At 54.4% G+C, this 20766-nt stretch overlaps 3 protein-coding genes across 6 annotated transcripts in view; 2 read left to right on the top strand and 1 right to left on the bottom strand.

Moving 5' to 3' along the window:
* The window catches only part of WDR62 (WD repeat domain 62), a 49423-nt gene extending 37035 nt beyond the window's left edge, over nt 1-12388 (top strand). Inside the window, exons 17-32 of the mRNA XM_040632904.1 lie at nt 174-285; nt 381-444; nt 1105-1233; nt 2242-2375; nt 4892-4944; nt 6949-7167; nt 8145-8272; nt 8612-8715; nt 9068-9178; nt 9481-9615; nt 9894-10005; nt 10119-10260; nt 10341-10401; nt 10589-11242; nt 11792-11949; nt 12044-12388. Coding sequence (XP_040488838.1) covers nt 174-285; nt 381-444; nt 1105-1233; nt 2242-2375; nt 4892-4944; nt 6949-7167; nt 8145-8272; nt 8612-8715; nt 9068-9178; nt 9481-9615; nt 9894-10005; nt 10119-10260; nt 10341-10401; nt 10589-11242; nt 11792-11949; nt 12044-12310 — 2583 coding nt within the window. The 3' untranslated portion in view covers nt 12311-12388. The remainder of the gene's footprint in view (nt 1-173; nt 286-380; nt 445-1104; nt 1234-2241; nt 2376-4891; nt 4945-6948; nt 7168-8144; nt 8273-8611; nt 8716-9067; nt 9179-9480; nt 9616-9893; nt 10006-10118; nt 10261-10340; nt 10402-10588; nt 11243-11791; nt 11950-12043) is intronic.
* Nucleotides 12389-16611: 4223 nt separating this feature from the next.
* OVOL3 (ovo like zinc finger 3) lies at nt 16612-19173 on the top strand. Its single transcript, XM_040632909.1, has 4 exons — nt 16612-17404; nt 17479-17543; nt 18276-18477; nt 18965-19173. The coding sequence occupies exons 1-4, from the start codon at nt 17311-17313 to the stop codon at nt 19171-19173; spliced, it is 570 nt and encodes a 189-aa protein (XP_040488843.1). The 5' UTR covers nt 16612-17310.
* On the bottom strand, nt 18032-20694 carry POLR2I (RNA polymerase II subunit I). Of its 4 annotated transcripts, none has more exons than XM_040632899.1 (6): nt 20373-20534; nt 20240-20294; nt 19851-19924; nt 19689-19763; nt 19534-19585; nt 18032-18669 (listed from the first exon to the last, which is right to left on the bottom strand). In XM_040632899.1, the coding sequence occupies exons 1-6, from the start codon at nt 20429-20431 to the stop codon at nt 18622-18624; spliced, it is 363 nt and encodes a 120-aa protein (XP_040488833.1). In that variant the 5' UTR covers nt 20432-20534; the 3' UTR covers nt 18032-18621. The 4 variants fall into 4 exon arrangements, with proteins under 4 accessions (XP_040488833.1, XP_008710398.1, XP_008710399.1 ...); XM_008712176.2 differs by having other exon boundaries at nt 18032-18666; XM_008712177.2 differs by lacking the exons at nt 18032-18669; nt 20373-20534 and adding exons at nt 19221-19328; nt 20542-20694.
* Nucleotides 20695-20766: the final 72 nt, after the last annotated feature.

Below are 20766 nucleotides of genomic sequence, written 5' to 3'. Positions count from 1 at the left end.
AGGAGTTCTGTCCTAACCAGGGTATACATCCGAGGGCTACCTGGGACAAGTCCGCAAGCCAAGTGTCCCGCTCGAGAGGGTCCTCCGTCCGTGGAGGCTGTGAGCTGTGACCTGTACTCGCCACAGGGAGGAAGCAGGCAGCCCCGCTGTCATGTGGGTCCTCTCCTCCCCAGGTCCACGTGGACCCCTCAGGCACCTTCCTGGCCACTAGCTGCTCCGACAAAAGCATCTCAGTGATTGACTTTTACTCGGGCGAGTGCGTTGCCAAGATGTTTGGTCACTCAGGTGGGTGTGCCTCCCTATGTGGGACACTGCCCCACGCGCCCCCACACAGCCTCCTGACTCAGAAGGCCAGCACAGCTCCTCTGCTCTGCTTCCAGAAATCGTTACCGGCATGAAGTTCACCTACGACTGTCGTCACTTGATCACAGTATCTGGAGACAGGTGGGAAGGACCTGGGGGCTGCGCCTGGCTGGCCTCCCTCTGGGAGTGGGCAAGGCTGGGACTATGGGGAGCGCAGGGGCTCAGACAGCGGGGACGCCATACTCCTGGCCTGCCCTGCCCATGCAGAGAGCTCTGCTGAGGGTTCAAGCTTATTGCTTTCTCCTTTGATCGCGTGGACCTTGGTGTCACACCCAGCCCTGAGTTCAAATCCCAGGTCTGCCACTTACTTGGCACCCTGAGCAGATCATTTCCCATCTCTAAGCCTCAGTTTGCACCTCTGTAAAGGAGAGGTGACCCCAACATCCTGACAATTGTACAGTGAGAATCAAATGAGGTGGCATATAAAGTCCTTAGCATGTGGTTGGTGCCCAAAGAAGTCCCTTTTGTCACTCCCTTCAGTTTATTACAGTCCTTCCCCAACCCCCTTCCTTAAGTCTTGAGGACTTCAGAACAGGTTCTGGTTTGCTGGGATGCTCTGAATCCCGCCCAGGGTGTAGACCCAATGTGGCCTGGAGCCCCTGCACTAAGCGGAAAGGGGGTGTTTTCTGGGAGGGGCCAGGGAATGGGGTCCTGGCTGTGGTGACCTAGGTGACTCCAGTTTCAGATGGCTTCCGTGTTTACTGTTCCTCCCCCTTCCACGTCTCTCTTTGGCCTCTGCAGCTGCGTGTTCATCTGGCACCTGGGCCCGGAAATCACTAACTGCATGAAGCAGCACTTGCTGGAGATCAACCACCAGGAGCAGCAGCAGCAGCAGAACGTGAAGGATGGGACGTGGAGCAACCAGCCCAGGTGCTGGCAGTGACCTGGCCATGCCCCATTTGTCTGTCTGCCGGAGAAGTGTCTTCCTGCCCTTGGGCCCTGTGAGGAGTGATGCTGAAGACACAGCCATGGCCAGGACAGCCCTGGGCCCTGCCTTTTGTGCACCCCTGGCCTCGATGGGGGGACAGACTTTGAGTACAAATTTATGATAGTTTATATGAGAAGGGTTTTGAAGTGGAAAAGCAAAGTGGAGAACCTGTGAGCACTGTGATGGGGGAAGAAGCTCCAGGGGACCGTGGGGACCAGGGGAGGCTCCTGACCCAGTGTGCAGTGGGGAGGTACGTCATCAGGGAAGGGTCCAGTGGTGGACCCTTATTCTTCAAAGTTTTTATGCTGCAAGACCAGTTTTATTTGGAGTGAAGTCATAATCTAATTTTTGGTTAGGGATTTTAGTTTGGAGGTCTCAGTTGAGTGGGAGATTTGGGGTTTTATCCTGTCTCCTGCCTCTGGAGCTGTCCTTGCCTTTCTCTGCCTTGAGGCTTTGCCATCACCTCCCCATAGGGACCAGGCCTGAACATGAGCCTCCCGTCCTGTGTAGTATTGGAAGTCTTGCCCATCTAGGTACCAAGGGAATGGGCAGCTCCTCTTGGCTCCTAGATTTGAGGCTTACACACTGCCCAGGTGCCTTCCAGTGCCCACCTTGTGTCAGGCGTGTTTTAGGCTCTTGTACTCCAAAGGAGATAAGACCTTATTGCTACCCGCCCTCCCCACATACTTCCCAGAACAGAGTAGAGCAGCTTAGTACTCAAGCCCCACTATCTGCTTTGCTTTCTGTCCCATTGCTGTGGCCCTTTTCTCATTTATTGCTCCAGCAGAGCAGGTGTGGCAGGGAGATCTCCCAGCACCATCTTGACTAGACATCAGTAATATGTTCATATTGAAGCTAGCACAGGGCCCAGCCCTAGGCAGATTCCTGTCCCTTCCACCACCACCCCATTTACGTATTTGTCTCCTTGCTATTCTCATTCCTGGCCTCAGGCAGGAGAGCTATACATCTGTGCCCAGCGAGATATGCTCCTTAAGCCCTGGAGAGCAGACGGAGGATGAGCTGGAGGAAGAGTGTGAACCGGAAGAGTTGCTGAAGACACCATCCAAAGAGAGCTTGGACCCAGGTTGGGAAAGGGGTCCATCAAAGGGGTCCTATTTTGAACTTCAGTGTAGTTATCTTTGCTGGGTTTTGCCCACTACTTGGTTTTCAGGACCTAGAAATGAAGCTCAATAGTTACATCTCAGGACTCCCTCCATGTAAGAGCAACCAAACTTGCACTGGCTTCAGCTGGAAAGAGAATTTATTGTTTCATATACCTGAAAATCAGAGTATTGGCTCCAGGCAATAGCTGGATTCCTGTAGTCAGGTGATGTGACGTTAAAGGAATACATTTTTCTCCATCTTTTGACTCTGCTCCATGTTAGCTTTGCTCTCAGGCAGACCTTCCCTTTCTTGGTGGCAAAGATTCCCCCAGCAGCTCTAGGTAATAAAACTCTAGAGAAGAGAGCATCTCTTTCCCAGTAGCTCAAGCAAAATCCTGAGGCCGTGACTCATGTTTCTGGTGTGAATCATGGTGCCCATTTCTGAGCCAGTAGCTGTGATTGGCTGGGCCTGGGTCACATGGTCATCCCTGAAGGGGGGGATTGACTCAGCTCCACTGGAGCCACGTGACCAAAGAGGGTGGGCAGGGGTGCAGGGGATGTCCCAGGGGAAAAACAAGGTGCTGTTGACCAGAAGACAACAGATTCTGTTGTTCAGGCAAAAGGGAGAATAGTAGCTCAATGACTTTATAGCAGACCAGGCTTTCTCTAAATTTATGCCCTTCTGCATGTTGCCTTGGCTTAGACCCTCGTGGTTGCAAGATGGCTGCTGGTTCCATAAGACAGTCCCTTCTCCAACCTCCTTTGGAGAGGAAACTTGCCCAGAAGCTCCCGGCAGGCTTCTCTCAGGTCCCATCGGCCATGGTTGCTCCAGCTAAGAGAGGCTGGGGGCTTTCAGTGTGGTATGGAGGCCTCTGTCAACAGGGGCTGACTAGACAGTAGGCAACAGTAATGTAAGAATTCAGCCTTGGAAAAAAAATCAGAGTAAGGATATTTTCTTTGTTGCCACCCTCACACCCAATCCCATGTCCTCTCCAGGGTGGCCACTTCTGTCAGTTTCTTATGAATCCTTATAGGCCTTTTCCTGAAATTTAATATGCATATGTACACAGCCATCAGAACACGTCATATTTAAGTACATAAATTATATTCTACTGCAGACATCTTTTGGTATCTTTTTCCTCTCAGAAGTGTCTTATCAGGACGCCTGTGTGGCTCAGTCAGTCTGACTCTGGTTTCGGCTCAGGTTGTGATCTCAGGGTCGTGAGATCAAGCCCTGCATCAGGCTCTGCACTTGGGATTCCTTCCCTCTTCCTCTCCCCCCCACCCCAGGTGTGCATGCTCTCTCTCTCTCTCTCTCTCTCTCAAATGAATAGATAAAATGTTTAAAAAAGAAGAAATATCAACATCTCTCAAACAAGCAAAGTCTTAAAAGAAGAAGAAGAGGAAGAAGAAGGAGGAGGAGGAGAAGGGGAAAGAAGAAGAAGGAGGAGGAGAAGGGGAAAGAAGAAGAAGAAGGAGGAGGAGGGGGAGGAGGAGGAGGAGGAGGAGGAAGAAGGAGAAGAAGAAGAATCCACCTGTCGGTGGATACAAAACAGAGGCCTCCCTCTTTTTTTTTCCCCCAAGATTTTATTTATTTGGGGAGAGAATGAGTGCGAATGTGGGGAGGGGCAGAGGGAGAGGGAGAGAGAATCTCAAGCAGACTCCGTGCTGAGTGGGGAGCCCGGCCGGGACTGGATCTCACCACCCTGAGATCATGACCTCAGCCTGAGCCAAAATCGAGTCAGATGCTCAACTGACTGAGCCACCCAGATGCCCCAGAGGCCCCTCTCTTTTAACCAACAGTATAGTAGGCTATTTTAAGGTTATTTGCTTCTGGGTGGACATTTCAGGTTTTTCTAACCGTACACCTTTGTAAATGAGGCCCTGCTGACCCCTCCTAAGCCTCCTCAGGCACATGTGAGAGTGTTTCTCCAGGATGGAGGAGAGGGCTGGCAGTGCCAGCTCTGGGGTTAGTACACTTTTTATTTTGAAAGAGAACCCCAAGGGCCCTCCACATCTAGTTATTGCCCCATGTAGCAGTCAGTGTTAAGCCCTCTGCTCTCCCACACTTTTTTTTTTTTTTTTTTTAAAGATTTTATTTATTTATTCGACAGAGATAGAGACAGCCAGCGAGAGAGGGAACACAAGCAGGGGGAGTGGGAGAGGAAGAAGCAGGCTCATAGCGGAGGAGCCTGATGTGGGGCTCGATCCCATAACGCCGGGATCACGCCCTGAGCCGAAGGCAGGCGTTTAACCGCTGTGCCACCCAGGCGCCCCTGCTCTCCCACACTTTTGCCAACACTTGATAATATGAAGCATTTTAGTTTTGGTCCATTGTGTAAATTTGCATTTTCCTGACAATTAGTAAGGTTGAGCATCTTTTGGTATGTCTGTTGTTTCTTATATTTTCTCTTTGGAGAATTGCCTATTTATGTATGTTGCCTGTTTGTCTGTTGGGTGTTTATTCTCTTTTCATGGATTCCATGTGTCTCTCCAGATCCTCGATGTCTGCTGACCAATGGCAAACTGCCACTCTGGGCAAAGCGGCTGGTGAGTCTGCCCGGAGATCGGGATGCCTAGGGCTGGCAAAGTACGGGTGCTCTCCTTCATATTCTTCTTTCTTCTGAGAGCCCATTTCCCCTTCTGTGTCTCTCCTTTCCCTGGAGAACCCCATCATCCTTCCAGTCTCAGACAGCCCTTCAGTCATGTAACACATAGAGTGAACGCCCACCCCGTGCCAGGCTGTTCTGGCCATTCCCTACCACAGGGAGCAAGGCAGGCCTTCACAGGCTCATTTTCTAGTGTGCCAGCTGGACAGTATCCACATCAAACAGATGAATTGTATAGTATTTTGGAAGCTGATAAGTGCTGTGGAGGAAAAAAAAATTGAGAAGGAAAATAATAGATATTGGGGGAAAGGGGCAACAATTTTAGGATGAACAGAAAAGGCTTCACTGGGAAGGTGATATTTGAACAGAGTTGAAGCAAGGGAGAAATGCAGTTCCTGGGAAAGAATGTTCCAGGCAGAAAGAACAGTATGCAGGACAAAGGCAGGATTGTGCGTACTAGCGTGTTCAAGGAGGTACAAGGAGACCCAGCTGCCTGGGTTGAGGGTGCATGAGGGGCAGGGTTGGAGGGGAGAGGGGGGGCAGAGAGGTGATGGGGGCCAGATGGTATGGTACCGTGAGGGCTGCGGTGTGTTCCCTAAACACTCCTGTTGTCCTCTCCACTTATTCTTACCCCTGGCACCGAGTGAGATGGAGGCAAGGGAGGGCTCTGAGCTGAGGAAGGCCACAAGGTAGTACCAAGCATGAACATGAGGGCCAAGCAGGGGGCCAGGGAGGAGAGGTTGGAGGCTGGATAGATTTTGAAGGTAGAACCAAATGACTGGCTGTGAGAGAAAGAAGGTGATGTTAGGACTGAATAAATGGTTGTTACTTAGGGGAGGGGCAGGCTAGGAGCCAGTGGGTTAGAAGCTGGCAGCGGAATCCTACACCCCAGGTGGGATGATTTATTTCAGTAACAATGTCAGTCCTCAGATCAAAACCTAATTGTCAGCTCCTCGGGGAACTCCTCCCTGCCATCCCCTCCCCTGCAGACCAGGGCTCTCAAGACCCCACGCTTCCCCTCATCAGTGAATGCTGCAAGTGGAATTACATTACAGATACGCACAGTGTACTTACTCTGTGCAGGCTCTGCTCTAAGTATTTATTTTTATTTATTTTTTAAAAAGATTTTATTATCTGACAGAGAGAGAGAGAGCACAAGCAGGGGGAGTGGCAGGCAGAGGGAGAGGGTGAAGCAGGCTTCTAGCTGAGCAGACAGCCAGACATGGGGTTTGACCCCAGGATCCCAGGATCATGCCCCGAGCTAAAGGCTGACGCTTAACTGACTGAGCCACTCAGGTGCCCCGGTCTAAATATTTTATATGTATTATCTCATTTAATCCCCATCGAGGTATAGGAGCTTTGCATACTCTTTTTTCACAGATGGAGAAACTGAGGCCTAGAGAGGTTGAGTAACTTGTCCAGGGTCACACAGCTAGGAATTCAAGGATGTGGGCTGCTCCAGAGCTGAATTCTCACACACCCACCCTCCACTGCCTCTCAAGTCACAGTCTTATTTGGAGGCAGCACTGGGCAAGACCAGGGTGGGAGAAGTGACCGTATGTGTGTGGATGGCAGAGCTGACAGAATTTGCTGAAGAAATATAGTGTGGAGTATGAGGGACAGTATAAGAATGAAGGATGACCTCAGGGTTTGGGGCCTGAGCAACAGGCGAGAATAACTAAGGTAGGGAAGGCTTCAGGAGGAGCCGATCTCGGGCAGAAGATCAGGAGTTGCTTTCAACATGTTCGCTTTGGAATATCACTGAGAATCCATATAGTTGTAGAGCAGTTGCACATGTGCTTCTGAAATTTGACAGATTCAGGCTGGAGATGTTTCTCTGGAGGTTGTTGCTGAGTGGTGTTTAAAGCCAGGAGACTGGATGGAGTCCATGCAGTCCGTGGGTGAACTCTTGGCCAGCTGTCTGACCATCCCCTGTCACCCTCAGCTAGGAGACGAAGATGTGGCAGATGGCTCAGCCTTCCACGCTAAGCATAGCTACAAGCCACATGGCCGCTGGGCAGAGCGGGCTGACCAGGAGCCCCTCAAGACCATCCTGGATGCCCGGGACCTGGATTGCTACTTCACCCCCATGAAGCCCGAGAGCCTGGAGGACTCTATTCTGGATACAGTGGAGCCCCAGAGCCTGGCGGCCCTGCTGAGTGAGGTACAGACCGCCCCAGCCTGGCCCACAGTCCCTGCACTGTGACTGCCCACCCAGGACCTGGGGCCTCAGCAGTCTCATTTTGAAAATCAGGCTGACTGTCCCACTCTTGGGGTGCAAGGTGATTACATGATGTGGTGGAGTGCAAGTGAGACTTCCCAGGGCACACCAGGAGTCTGGGAGGTGGGTCCATTGGGGGTGAAAAGCTTGGGCTTGAGAGCAGGCCTGTGGCTGGGGGGGAGGGGGGGACATTTGAGCAGGTAGAGCCCCCCCCACCCCTTCTTTACCGTGTGACAACTTGCCGCAAGGCTTACTTCTCTAGGCTTCTGCTTTCAAAAAAGAAATGCTCATTAAAAAAAAGATAACCAAGAAAAAAAATATTTCTAAAAAATGGTCATAAAAGAAAGCCCTCAGAGGGCTTTAATAGGAATCCAGTGCCAAGAATAGGGCCTGGGCCCTCAGAAGTACGAAGCAACTTTAGCTCTTGCTCTGTTCTTTTCCAGACAAAATTATTTTTTATTCTATTGTATAAATGTGTCTTTTTTATTGTGAAATTGTACACATACACTTGTGTGTACAGATCCTAGGTATACATATTACCTATGTATGCACCTATGTACCCACCACCCAGGCCAAAATAGAGAGTATTTTCTAGCTCCCGGAAGACCCTCTTGTGCCTGTCCTAATCAGTACCCCCACCTGAGGTAACCAGCCTTCTAACCTCTCACTGAGGACTAGTTTGTCTGTTCTTGAACATCATTCAAATTGACTCTCGGAGGGTTGGAGCCGTACCAGTTCCTTACCTGTAAAGGGGCTGATGGGCATGCAGGAGGAGCTCAGAATGAGCTCAAGGCACGTAACTTGGCCCAGGGCTTGGCTCACAATGAGGGTCCAGCACGTCTTTCCTGCTATTGTGGGTGTTGGCGGCACACTTGGCTGCCAGGGATGCCTCAGATGGATGTGCCCTCTTCACCCCGCAGCCGGAGAGTCCCCAGGAGGTTGGCTGTGGGCATCCCTCCTTCCTGCCCCTGCAGAGGGAGTCCTCTGAGGACAGCGAGCTCATCATCTACTCCCTGGAGGCAGAGGTGATGGTCACAGGGACAGACAGGTGGGTGTCCTTTGCACCACGGGAAGCCTTAAGGTGTTGGAGAGAGGAGGCCTCAGCTGATAGGCATGCGCTGAAGGAATTGCTCTCTGCTCTCCCCGTGGGCCTGTGGGAGTGGGGCAGAGCATTAAGGCCCAGGCGACACGGGAGCCTCTTCCTGCTGCCTCAGTTTCCCTGGTTCCAGGTGGAGGTGCAGGGAGCCTTTGCAGAAGGCAGGAGAGGTGAGGCAGTGCTCAGTAGGAGCAGGGCACAGATGTCTAGGGGTCCGGGGTGAGGACCAGCTGTTTACTACCTAGTATGTTCTCATTCGCTTCCACCACCACCCCCCCTCCGGCACTGCAGTGAGTACTGCACGAAGGACGTCAAGGGGGAGCTCAGAGACCAGCAAGGTGACTCCTACCTCAGAGTCTCTTCCATCGGCCCGAAGGATCAGAGCCCACCTGAGGGTGAGTGGCAGCAGGCAGACACGCTGCAGTAATCTGTTTGTCCGGCCAGGCTCCTCTCTGGGTATTAATGGCCACTTTGACTCAGTCTTCCTGAACCTCAGAGTCTATCACGAAGGCAGACATGGTCCCTGCTGTTACGTGAGGATTCTTGAGCCCAACTGTGCACTGGCAGGACCTCAGCTTTGCCATTTCCTCCAAGTGTAAACTTGCTGGTCCATAAAAATGGAGAGTGGGTATTATTACCCCCATTCTCCAGATTGGAAAACCAAAGCCCTGGGAACCTGAGCCACTTACCTGACTCGCCCAGTGAGGGCCTGACTTTGGGCTCCTGACTCCCACTCTGCCCCTTCAGACTCGGGAGAGTCAGAGGCCGACTTGGAGTGCAGCTTCACCACCACCCACTCCCCCTCTCCACGGCCAGCCCCGGACCCTCGGTTTGACATGATGATGCCCCACATGCCAGGTGAGCAGGGGCCAGATGTGGGGAAGACGGTGCCTGGGACTCGCTAGGGGATGGTCATGATATATAATCACTCTCCCCACATCAGCCTTGCACTTGGTGCCCACTAAGCCTCCATTTCCTCGCCTAGGAGGCAGAGCCATTAGCCTCTCCTCGGTCTAGTGGCAGCAGGGTGTGTGATGGGCGAGTCCAGCTTTCTCCATTGTTAAGTGTCTGGCGTCTTTGTCTGGGCGTCTGCTCATGACTCATGATGTTGACGATTCCCTCCTGCCCTCCCCCTTCACCTCCCCTTCGTCTCTCCCCAGGATGCCCAGGTACCGCAGAAGAGTTATCCCAGCCCGAGGTGCCAGGCATATCCGACGGCTCCCTGCCCCAGACCCCTGAGCAGGAGAAGTTCCTCCGCCACCACTTTGAGACGCTTACTGACGCTCACCCCGAGGGTAGGGCCCTGCCTGGGCAGGCCATCCAGTGCCGGGCATAGCGCGGGTGTCTCGGGTAGGGCTGCCCTGCAGAGCTGGCAAGGGTGGTAGGAGGGCTTGCATTTTCTTTTAAGGACTGAGCCGCGCAGGCTCTTCTCCCTGCTGTGTTCGCTCCCTACGCATGTGTGTGGTCTATTGATGGCGTTTCTGGGGATCCACCTGCTGGTCTGCGGGCCTTCCTGGGCCAAGGGCTGGGTGGCTGGAGGGATTCTGAAGGCTCCCTTGGCATCTTCCCCTAGAGCTCTTCCATGGAGCCCTGAGAGACTTGGAGGCGTCTGAGTCTGAGGACTTCTTTAATCCCCGGCTGAGCATTTCAGCCCAGTTCCTCTCACGCCTCCAGAAGACATCCAGGTATTTGCTGGTGAACCCCACCCCACCCCCATCTCTCTCTGCCCCCCAGGGTGGGGCTGCGTCCCCTCAGGGACCCCCAGGACAGCCGCAACTGCCTGGTTTCCTTCCCACAGGTTCACCCACAGCTTCCCTCCTCGGCTGCCCCTACACCTGGTGAAGCCTCCAGAGGTCAAATTCACAGAGCTTGGGGGCAACCAGTCCAGAGCAGAGCCTCTGAGAGCAGGCGCTGGCTACACCTCCCCAGGCAGGCCCAGCGTGAGTACGGGGGCTGCCTCCCTCAGAACCTAGGGCCGGGAGCCAGGAGGCCTTGTCCTCCCCTCATGCTGTGCCTGCAGGTCCTCGCTGGGAGAAAGGCTGAGGAGCCCCAGGAGAGCCCGGAGGCCTGGCGCCCACTGAGTGAGTGCCCCCATCCACAGATAAATAGCCCTGGGCTTCTCCACAAACAGCCCTGGATGCCCATCAGAACCGTGGGGTGGTGGGGGATGGGCAGGGTCCACTCAGACCCTGAGGCCACCTGGGGTGGGCCCCTGTCCATCGGCTCTGTGGCTTGGGTATGAGAGTAAGCCAGCTGCTTCCTTTACAGCCCCCTGCCTCCCAGGCCTGGCGCCCCGTGCCCCCTCCTCCTCAGTGCTGCCCATTGACGGGAAGCCTCCGACACCCACAGCCCTACCCACTCCAGGCCTGGGTCAGGGTGTCCACGGCCCCTCCACACACCCCTACATGGAGGCCGCTGCCAGCTCCCGTGCCAAGATGGCACGCAGCATCTCCCTCGAGGACAGTGAAGGCCCTGTGCTGGCTGAGCTGACCAGGCCCCTCCACAGGCCCTCCTCCATGGGGGAACTGGCATCCCTGGGCCAGGAGCTCCAGGCCATCCCCACCACTGTAGCACCCAGTTCTAACAGCGAGGGCCGAGAACCTGCCTTGTCCTCCTGGGGCAACCACGAGGCCCGGGCCAGCCTGAAGCTGACCCTGTCGAGCATCTGTGACAGGCTCTTGCTACCCCCTCCCCCATTGGAACCTTTGGCCACCCAACCCAGTGTCACCGTCACAACAGCCACCTTCCCAGTCCCCAGTCCCATGGATGCAAGCTCCCCGAGGCTCCACAATTCCACCTTTCTCCCAAGGCTCCTGGTCCCTGAGCCCCTCAACACCCCTGCCCACCCCAACAGCACCCCACTTCCAGAGGCCAGGGCTGGGGTCCCTGGCAGCATCACCTCCCTCCTGGAGCCCACCCCTGGTAAGTACCACTATTGGGGCAAGGGATTGTCCACCAAGCTCATCCCATGTGCAGCTGGCTTAGCTCCAAGGGTGGGCACTTGACCCGGCCACAGGGGTTGCGTCATTCACTCATTCATTCGTTCACTTAGATATTTAGTGAGCACTTCATATGTGTTGGGCTTTGTTCTAGACCTTGGGCACATGGGGCATGGTGGTCAACAAGACTACAAAGAATGGACACCTTAACTGGGGAGATGGCCAGACTAAATGTAAAGCAAAGTGCTCATTGTGTCCCGAAAGAGTATGTGCTAAGGACAGAAATAAGAGAAAAGGTTTAGGAAGTGAGAAGGGGTGTGGGCAGTGGTTACAGTTTTACGCAGGATAATGAGAAAAGGCTTCAAGAAGAAGGGGGCATTTGAGCAGAGTGGGAGGGAAGTGAGCCTTAGGGGATGGAGGGAAACGTTCCAGGCAGAGGGACAGCCTCCGGGATCAGCCCAGCCACCCCGGCCTCTCTTAGGCCAGCTAGAAAGTGGAGGTGTCTTTCTCATTCCGTCTCCTCTAACCCCAGATGCACTCAGTCTGGTCCAGGGCAGCCCTGGCCACTGGGAGGAGCCTGGGGTGCCAGCCAGTGTCCTGCCCCCAGCTCCTCTTGAACTGAGCAGTGTGAGCACCATCGTGCACAGACTGCAGACTGCTTTCCAAGAAGCCCTGGACCTTTACCACCTGGTGAGCCCAGCCCCGGGGCCGGGGGAGAGGGCTGGGCGGCTCCCCAGGACTGCCGGGGCTGGGTGGCCCCTGATAAGATTGGTACCCCTTGCAGGTGGTCTCCAGTGACCAGATGAGCACTGAGCAGCAGCGGCAGGCACGGACCGAGCTGGCCTCCACCTTTCTTTGGATCCATAACCAGCTAGAGGCCAATGACTGGCTGGTTGGGACTGACATGGCCCCGGCCCAGGCCCAGCCCAGCCTGGGTTCCCCCTCCCCAACTACACTGTGCCCCCTGGCCAGCCCCGATTTGCATGCCCTGCTGGAACACTACTCAGAGCTGCTGGTGCAGGCCGTACGGAGGAAGGCACGGGGGGACTGAGGCCCAGAGCCCCCTCTCCACGACAGCCCTGCCGCTTCTGAAGAAATAGGTATCTTAAGCAAATAAACCAACAGCTTAGAGGAATGGTTCCTGGTGCCTGTCGGGTTGCATGCACAAAGCCCCCTAAGGTGATATGGGGAAGGAAGGTGGGGTGGACAGCAGTGGTGTGTTGGACCAGCCCAGGGAACGTGGCTCGATAAACTTTGGAAGGGATGAAATTTGTATGCAGCAGGTGTTGGCCACCTAGCATTGTACCCTCACCTGCTCTTCCTCTTCCTGTCTTACCTGGGGGACATCAGCCCCAGCACCCTGCCTTGTTCCAGGACTCCCGTCAATGGGACCAGCATTCCCAAGAAATTTGGGAACTGCAGTAATGATGACCCCAACACTTGTATCCCATGTCATCCATCCCTGCTGAGCTGCTATGGGGTCAGCTGGGGTCCTGGCCCAGCTATTCCCCAAGGAGGGGCCAGCCCTTCCTCCCTGCCCCCTTACTGGTGCCCAAGAACCCACTGGAGCCACTGCCATCACCATGTGCCAGACCCTGGCTCCCAGGACATACACTGCCACCCCACTGGTTCGTGGCCCCCAGGCCAAGCCCAGGCTGCATCCTATGAGGTCTGGGCTTTTGTCCCCACCTGCAGCCGGGGAAATTGAGGAGAGACCACCAGCAAGCTCACTGACTGCACAATCAAGCAGCATGCCAGGCCATCCAGCAGCTGGGACAAGTAATTCTCTCCCAGCAGGAGGACTCTATCCAGCTTCATCCCATGAGCTCCCAGCTGTGGTACCAGCTTCCCCAAGCAGCGGGCATCTAGCCATGTGGCATGTTTGCCAACAAGGCCACTCTGGTGACCACAAAAGCCCCTACTGTCCCAATTCTCTATAAAAAGGAAGCTGGCAAGGCAGGGCCCTCTCCTGAAGCACAGCCCCACTGTGCGGCTTTCTGTGGCCTCAACCACCACTTGCCTGAGCCCCTCTCTGCTCTTTTGGGTGGTCATGGCCCACCAGTAACAGGCTCAGAGAGATCCAGTCTTGCCCCGGATTCCACACAGCTGAGACTCAAACCTAGGCTTGCCTAGAGGCAGAGCCAGACCCTTCGGCATAAGGCCACCGCCCTCTGCTGTCTCTGGAAACACACACATCACAACCAATTGCGCTGTTTAAAAAATTCTGCCGGTACCTGTCTGTTGTACCTGCTGGGGGAAGGGGGAGGAACAAGACAAGCAAAGCAGCTGTCTTCGTGGCGTTAGCCTTCTAGATAGCAAAATGGGGATTAAAACAGTATCTGTGGAACTGTAAGCTGAGGGAGTTCGCTGTGCTGCTTGATGAGCCAGGGAAGGCCTTTCTGGGGTGACATTTGAGCTGAGGCCTGAGAAAAGGCACAGGTCATGTGGACATCTTGGGAAAGTATCCGGGCAGACAGAACAGCCAGTGCAAACACCGCACTGGGGGGATCAAACATATGCGGAAGGAGTGGAGTGAGCTAGGAGAAAGGGTAAGAGAGGAGATGGGAGGAAGAATGGGGTTCAAGGGGCAGGGCCTTGTTGCTTCATGACATTTAAGTCCAAGAAACATTCACAACACAATTTTCACCCCTAAATAAGATGCCTGATCTTGGTATCTGAGGAGTTGCCCAGTATTGTTTATTTCCCAAAGTCCCTCTCCCTGCCCCGCCCCACAGGTTACAGACCCCTAGGGACCAGCTCTTCTTGCCCCTGCCTTGCCTGGCCACAGTCACCGAAGATCCCTGAGGCAAGGCTTGGCATCCAGGCCCCTGAACACCCATCTTGAGCTTTTCTGTCGTGGAATGTACCCCTCCTCCCACACTGTATCATAATTAAGCCTTCAGCTCAAGTAGCAAACAGCTGGCTTATGGGCCCCAAGCTGTAGGGACATTTGTTACTCCTGATTATGTTCCTGCTCTGTTAGCCTCTGAGTCTAAGTTCCCCCCTCCAGCTTAGGCCCTCAGAGCTGCAACATGGCTACCATACCAGTACTCGGCAGTACACCCTCACCCAACTAGGAGCAAAGGTCCGGAGAGGGGCAGCCACCAGGGCAGTAAGAAAGGTGCTAAGCCTTCCTAGGCACTTCCCCTTTAAGAGCAGTTGCAGGCAAGAAGAATGGAGATTACTTTGATTCACTTGAAACAGCCACCTCTCCTGTCCTGGGCATATCGCTGTTCAAACAAAATTGGGTTTTCTCAGCACAAGAGGAGGGTGGGCTGGTAGGACCCAGTGTGTCTGCCACTCTCCACTTCCTAATGCTGAGCTCTTCAGCCCTGGAAAGACCAGACTCTCTCTCCTCAGACAAACTGGCTGGTTTAGAAAGCACTGCTGATGAATGTGTGTGCACACGCTTTGTAGACCCACAGGGCCGCAGCAGGAAGAGGACAGTATGCTCACACAGGATATTTCAAAGAGAGTTTAGTGAAGGGATCGTTCACGAAGAAGTGGGCAGGGGATAGGGAAATCCTAGGGCTGGTACGGTATCCTGGACTGGTACCAGAGGAGAGCTGTCACTCCCACCCTCGCCTTGGGATAGAGATACAAGGGAGCAAAGTGGGACCCTGAAGAGCCAGTCCTGGAGAGAAGGCTGCCCTGAGGGGAGCTGCGTGCCTGGCAACTCTATAGGGAGAGAGTTGGAGGAATCCTCTCCCCCATCTTCTGTGAAGCTCCCCATTGTCGAAATCCCACTGGGAGCCAGGGGCACAGGAGGCCAGGTCCGCCTCCCAGGACATAGTGCAGGGAGGAATGGGATAGAACCGGTGTGGGGACAAAGACACCCAGCCCTGGATTTCTTCTCTAGTGTGTTTTCAGTGACACAGGAACCACTTGCCCCAAGAGACATGGTGCTGGGCAGGGAGAACTGGGCACCGGGAAAGAGACAAGATGGTTCCCCTTAACCATTTTCGAGCTCATTCTTCAGTGCAACTTCCGCACTGTACTCCCACACCGGACCGATCCTAGATACTGGGCTGCCAGACCTATGCTGCACACACCAGTCACGGCTGCATGAAATCCAGTAATTGTGAGATGGAGACACTTAAAACGCTTTATTTTTTAAAGATTTTATTTGCTAGAGTGAGCGCACAGCTGGGGGAGCAGCAGGCAGAGAGAGAAGCAGGGTCCCCACTGAGCAGGAACCTGATGTGCGACTCCATCCCAGGACCCTGGGATCATGACTTGAACTGAAGGCAGACGCTTAACTGACTGAGCCACCCAGGGGTCCCGACACTTAAAAAACAGATGGACTGATTGAAACTTACATGCTTGCCTAGCCACCCCTCAAGACTTCTTAACCACCACCCTGTTTATATGCTTCATGCTAAGCATTCTCCCCACATGATCTACATGGATCTTTGACACAACGCAGTGATAGGGAGACACATCAGTCCCATTTTCCAGATGAAGAAACTGAGGCTCAGCAAGAAGCACCTTGCCTGGGTCCTGCAGAGAGAAAGTGGCAAAGCTCTGGGCTAATAGACTCTCAGTTCCACCTCCCTTGCTGCCCCAAACGAATCATCAGGACTGACTCTCAGGGAGTGTGAAGAAATAATGCTTCTCTTCACCAAGCCTTTGTGTAGACTGTTCCCTCTGCCTGGAACACCCTCCCCTTTCACCTGAAACCTCATCTTCCTTTAGGGCTACACCCTGGCAGTCATCTCTGAACCTTTAGGCTGGATAAGGAGCCTCTTCTGGGCTCCCTTGAGCCCCCTGGGTTTTCTCTGTTGCAGTTGGGATCACTTTGCCTGTGGACCCCCATCATAGTCTTGGTCATTCTGCGAGGTCACTGGTGTGTCTCCCCTGTGGGCTAAGTTATGTGTTCATTTTTAGTGCTGAGCTAGGCCTGGCCCATAGTTGGAGCTCGGGGAAGTAACCAACTGGGTAAATGAGAGGAAGTAACCGCACAGAGAATATTCAGAATTCTTAACCACGGGTTAAGAGGTCAGACAATGATCAATCTAGAACACAGACTTGCTAGAGTGTAGGGGTGGGGTTCTGGGAGTCCCTGGGCTGTGTCAGGTGACCCCCTTTGGCTCCTGGACTGTGGGAGAGTGGGGAAGTGGTGTCCCAGGCAATCACTAGGAGCTGGACTATTAACACACGAGTATTTCAATACCAGCTACACCTGAACAGTGTTTCTTTCCCAGTGTCAGCTCTGGGCATCTGAGAATCAGAGAGGTGGAGCTTTCTTTCTTTTTTTTTTTTTTTTTAAGATTTTATTTATTCATTCGACAGAGATAGAGACAGCCAGCGAGAGAGGGAACACAAGCAGGGGGAGTGGGAGAGGAAGAAGCAGGCTCATACCAGAGGAGCCTGATGTGGGGCTCGATTCCAGAACGCCTGGATCACGCCCTGAGCCGAAGGCAGACGCTTAACCGCTGTGCCACCCAGGCGCCCCAAGAGAGGTGGAGCTTTCTGTTGGAAGATGCATAGCCTACATTGTCCCCTTGTCCTTCTCTCCTGCACCCTGCTGTCTCTCCATCCTCCAGAGCTAGCAATCACAGCACCGCCCCACCCCCTACTTCCTCAGACAGCTGCTGTGATTTGAATAACCAAGCAGGCTGTTGGATGTCCGGCTGGTAACTGATTTGCCTGGCAAACAGACCCTCAGGTCCTTGGCTCTGCTGCCACTTTGAGAAGACAGCCTCCCTGCAGTCTCTTTTTTTTCCCCCCACTTCAGGAGCTGTCTAGGCTCCAATCTTGCTCTAGCTTGACATTCTTGGGGGTCCTAGTGCTTGGCTGCCCTGGCAGCTGCCAAGTGCCCTCAGGAACCTGGTGTAGAAGGGGGAGGAATGGTGGGTCCTGTAGCAGAGGTAACTGAAGCCAGCTAAGTCAGCTCCCTGGGCTGGTCACAAAATTTGCATGGAGAGAATGAGGCTCCTGCACGGCTCCCCGCTCCCTCCCTTCCCTCTCTAGTCATCCTGGGGCTGAGGTGTGACTGCAGGTGGAAGAGGCAGTCGTCTGTGTGGGGCCATCTCATCACTCCTGGAGGAGATGCCTCGTGCCTTCCTGGTCAGGAGTCGACGTCCACAGCCACCCAACTGGGGCCACCTGCCTGATCAGCTCCGGGGAGATGCCTATGTCCCAGGTGGGGCCCTCACTGGACCTGGAGGTGAGGGGTAGGTGAGACACAAAGCATCACCGTCTGGCTTCTCTCCTCAGACTGCAGCAACCAGCAGGGCCCACCAGCACACCAGTCTTCCAGCCTCGGGGACTCTTGGGCAGCGGTGAGTCTGCAGCTGGACCACAAGACCCTGCTCAGTTTCATCCCTGCCTGCTCTCAGCCTCGGCAGAACCTGACTGTCCCTTACTTCCTGAGCCCATTGCACATGCCCCTCCAGCCTCAGGACCTTTCTGCCTATTGTTCTCTGTGCGGGAAATGCCTTTCCTTTCTTAGTAGAGCTCACTGTTAGTCTTCATTCCAGGCACCATTTCCCTAGGGTGGGGAGCCACCTTTCCTACCCCGAGATCCCCCTGTCCAGTGGGGCAGAACAAGATTTAAGCCAAGTGGATGGTGACTTTATGTCGGATCAGAAAAGGTGACAGGAGCAGGATGGGGGAAGACTGGGGTTCTCAGAAGGGTTATTTAGCTGTGCATGCCCTGGAAGAGGGAAAGTACTAGCCGGAATATAAATGTGACTGAGATTACTTCATTATTTGTTGAAAGCTGGGAAGTGTTCTACGCAAGGGATATTTACCAAGAATAAGACAAAAATTCATCCTTCCTGGAGCTTTTAATCTGGTGGGGGCAGGGATAGACAATAAAATTAGAAAACTCTATATTGGAAGAGGTGCTATTACAGAACTACAAAGCGAGGTAAAAGCAATGGGGAAGGGTCAGGGAAGGCCTTTGCACACATCAATAGCAGTCTCTGGCCTTCCTAGGCCTCCTTGTCTCCTGGTTCTAGGTATTCCATTTGCTCCAGCCAGGGGGTCTAACGCCCATGTCCCTCCCACAGCCCATGCACGGCAGTCTGGCCTCCACTCCCAGGGGCCCAGGGACACTCGGCTGCCCACTCTGCCCCAAGGCCTTCCCTCTGCAGCGCATGCTGACACGGCACCTCAAGTGCCACAGCCCTGCACGCCGCCATGTGTGCCGCTGTTGTGGCAAGGGCTTTCATGATGCCTTCGACCTCAAGCGCCACATGAGGACTCACACGGGTGAGGAGTGGCAGGGACAGGGAAGGGCGGCTGGGCCCCAGGAAGGTCTGGAGTGAAATGGGGGAGAGGTGCCCAGGATGAGGTTTCCAGTGTTTGTGTTCACAGGGTGGAGACAGCCATCAGGAAGCTTGGAAAACCTCCTTCTTAAGATCTCAGCCAGTGGGTGTAAGGTGGTGCCAGGGTGGAGGCCTGCTGGGGGGTGCAGAGTGAAGACGTAGTGGTTACATAATTCAAGTCCTAGATGGAAGGGCGAACGGAAAAGCCTCCCTCCTCCCCCTGGGGAAGGAATATTCTGACGAGCAGGGGGAACACGGGCATCTGGCCCATGTTCGCACTGGGTGGAGGTAGCACAGGATGGGACATAGGCAGAGAAGTCTGGACAACTTGGAGTAGAAATGCGGGAATGCTCATGGAGGGCAAGGTGGAGAGGCTTTGGTTTGGAGGCCATTGCCCTGTCTGTCCTCTCCCCCTCTGCCCTTCTGCACAGGGATCCGCCCATTCCGATGTGGAGCTTGCGGGAAAGCATTCACACAGCGCTGCTCACTTGAAGCTCATCTTGCCAAAGTGCACGGGCAGCCAGCCAGCTATGCTTACCGTGAGCGCCGTGAGAAGTTGCATGTGTGTGAGGACTGTGGCTTCACCTGCTCGAGGCCTGATGCCTACGTGCAGCACCGCGCCCTACATCATGCTCCTTGAGAATGTGCATCCCACACAACCCACGAGAGGCAAATAAAGGCAGGAAATGCACGCACAGAACACAGTATTTATTACACACAGGAGAGAATAGTTCACTCGGTCCAGCGGTGGCCACAGTGTGGGGCCGTGCACACATAGTACAAGCGCATGGCGTCCTGGCAGAAAGGGTGCACGGTTAGGAAGGGTCTGGACCCATGGGAGGGTACAACACAGAACCTCTATCCAGCAGAGCCTCACCCCAAAATAATAGGCAAAGGGGCCTTCCCCATTGGTAAGGGTCCCCCCCCCCAATATTGGTATCCCTGCCCCCAGGGAAGACCAACCCTGGAACACGCAGAAAGCCTTCCTCCTGCCACTCACCTCTGCCCGGGCACTATGCGACTGGAAGAACACCGCCTCCTTGTGGCCACACCTAGGAGGACAATCAGCCATTCAGCCAACCATACCCTTCCCTCCTCCCTTCATCCGGTGAGGACGAGCCTACTCTCCATCCCCATAACCAACAGTGCGCTCACTTTTGGCACGGGTGGTCCTCGGTCCGCGGCAACGTGGGGTCCTGGGACACGTCAGCGATGATCTGGGTCAGTTCGCTGAGGGAACAGAAGGTGAATAATTGTGCCCATACCAGGCCTCCCATGGCAACAACCCCGTCCCCAGACTCTAGTGCTGCCACTCACTCCACTTCGTGCGTGATCTTGTTGACGTAGATGCAGCTGTTGTCGGCTTCCTGCTGGTAATCACAATTCCGACACTACGAGAGGGCGAGTGTGGCGAGAAGGGGGTCATGGAGAGATCCGGGAAGGGACTGAAAAGGAAGGCTGGGTCTTCCCCGGAGGAAATAACTAGAGCATGGAGTCTTGGAAGTTGGGATAATGGGGTATATTGAGAATCACCTCGGGGATAGGCAAGACAAGAGAGTAGGGTTCACTCGGGGGATAGGAAGCGAGACCAAAACTCGTAGCGGGGCGTAAAAAGGAGTAAGGATCACGTGGAGTAGGTTGAGGTCACACTGGGAACAGGTGGACCATTCTGGGAAGCCCCGGGGGCTCCGCAGGGTCGTGCTCACCGCGTAGAGCAGAATGCGGTTCTCCTTGTCCTCCTTGGGGTAAAGCATGTTGTTACTGTGGGGAGGGGGAAGTCAGAGGTCAGTCCTGGGGCCATTACTTGCTTCCCTTATACACTCGCAGGCCCAGCCTCACCATTCCTGGCAGAATCGAATACCCACGAAACCCGGCTCGTAGGTCCCGTCTGGTTCCATATCTACGCACTGCCCGCCAAGCAAGCCTTCCGCACTTGCACCGCCGCGCGACCGGTTGCGGGAAGGGTCAAGCCTAGTTGCTTCGCCAAAGGAGGGGCGGAGCTACGCACATATACTGTCTCCCAGTGGCTTTGTGCTCCGCTCTGCGCCGAGGTTCGATTAATAACTTCCTTCAATTTTTTGATATCCTGCGGTAATTGTTTCCAACTTCTGAGCCTCGCTTCCCCAGTTTGTAGACTAGGATGGCACGAGAGCCAGGAATACGATGCTTCACGTAATGTGCAAGGCGCGGATCATAAGTGAAGTCATTGCTTTTTGCTGGCTGAAGGCCAGTG

Source organism: Ursus maritimus, unplaced genomic scaffold (assembly GCF_017311325.1).
Source record: "Ursus maritimus isolate PB19 unplaced genomic scaffold, ASM1731132v1 scaffold_19, whole genome shotgun sequence".
Lineage (NCBI taxonomy): Eukaryota > Metazoa > Chordata > Mammalia > Carnivora > Ursidae > Ursus > Ursus maritimus.
Note: the sequence above shows the minus strand (reverse complement) of the source record. Positions and strands in the feature narration are given on the sequence as shown.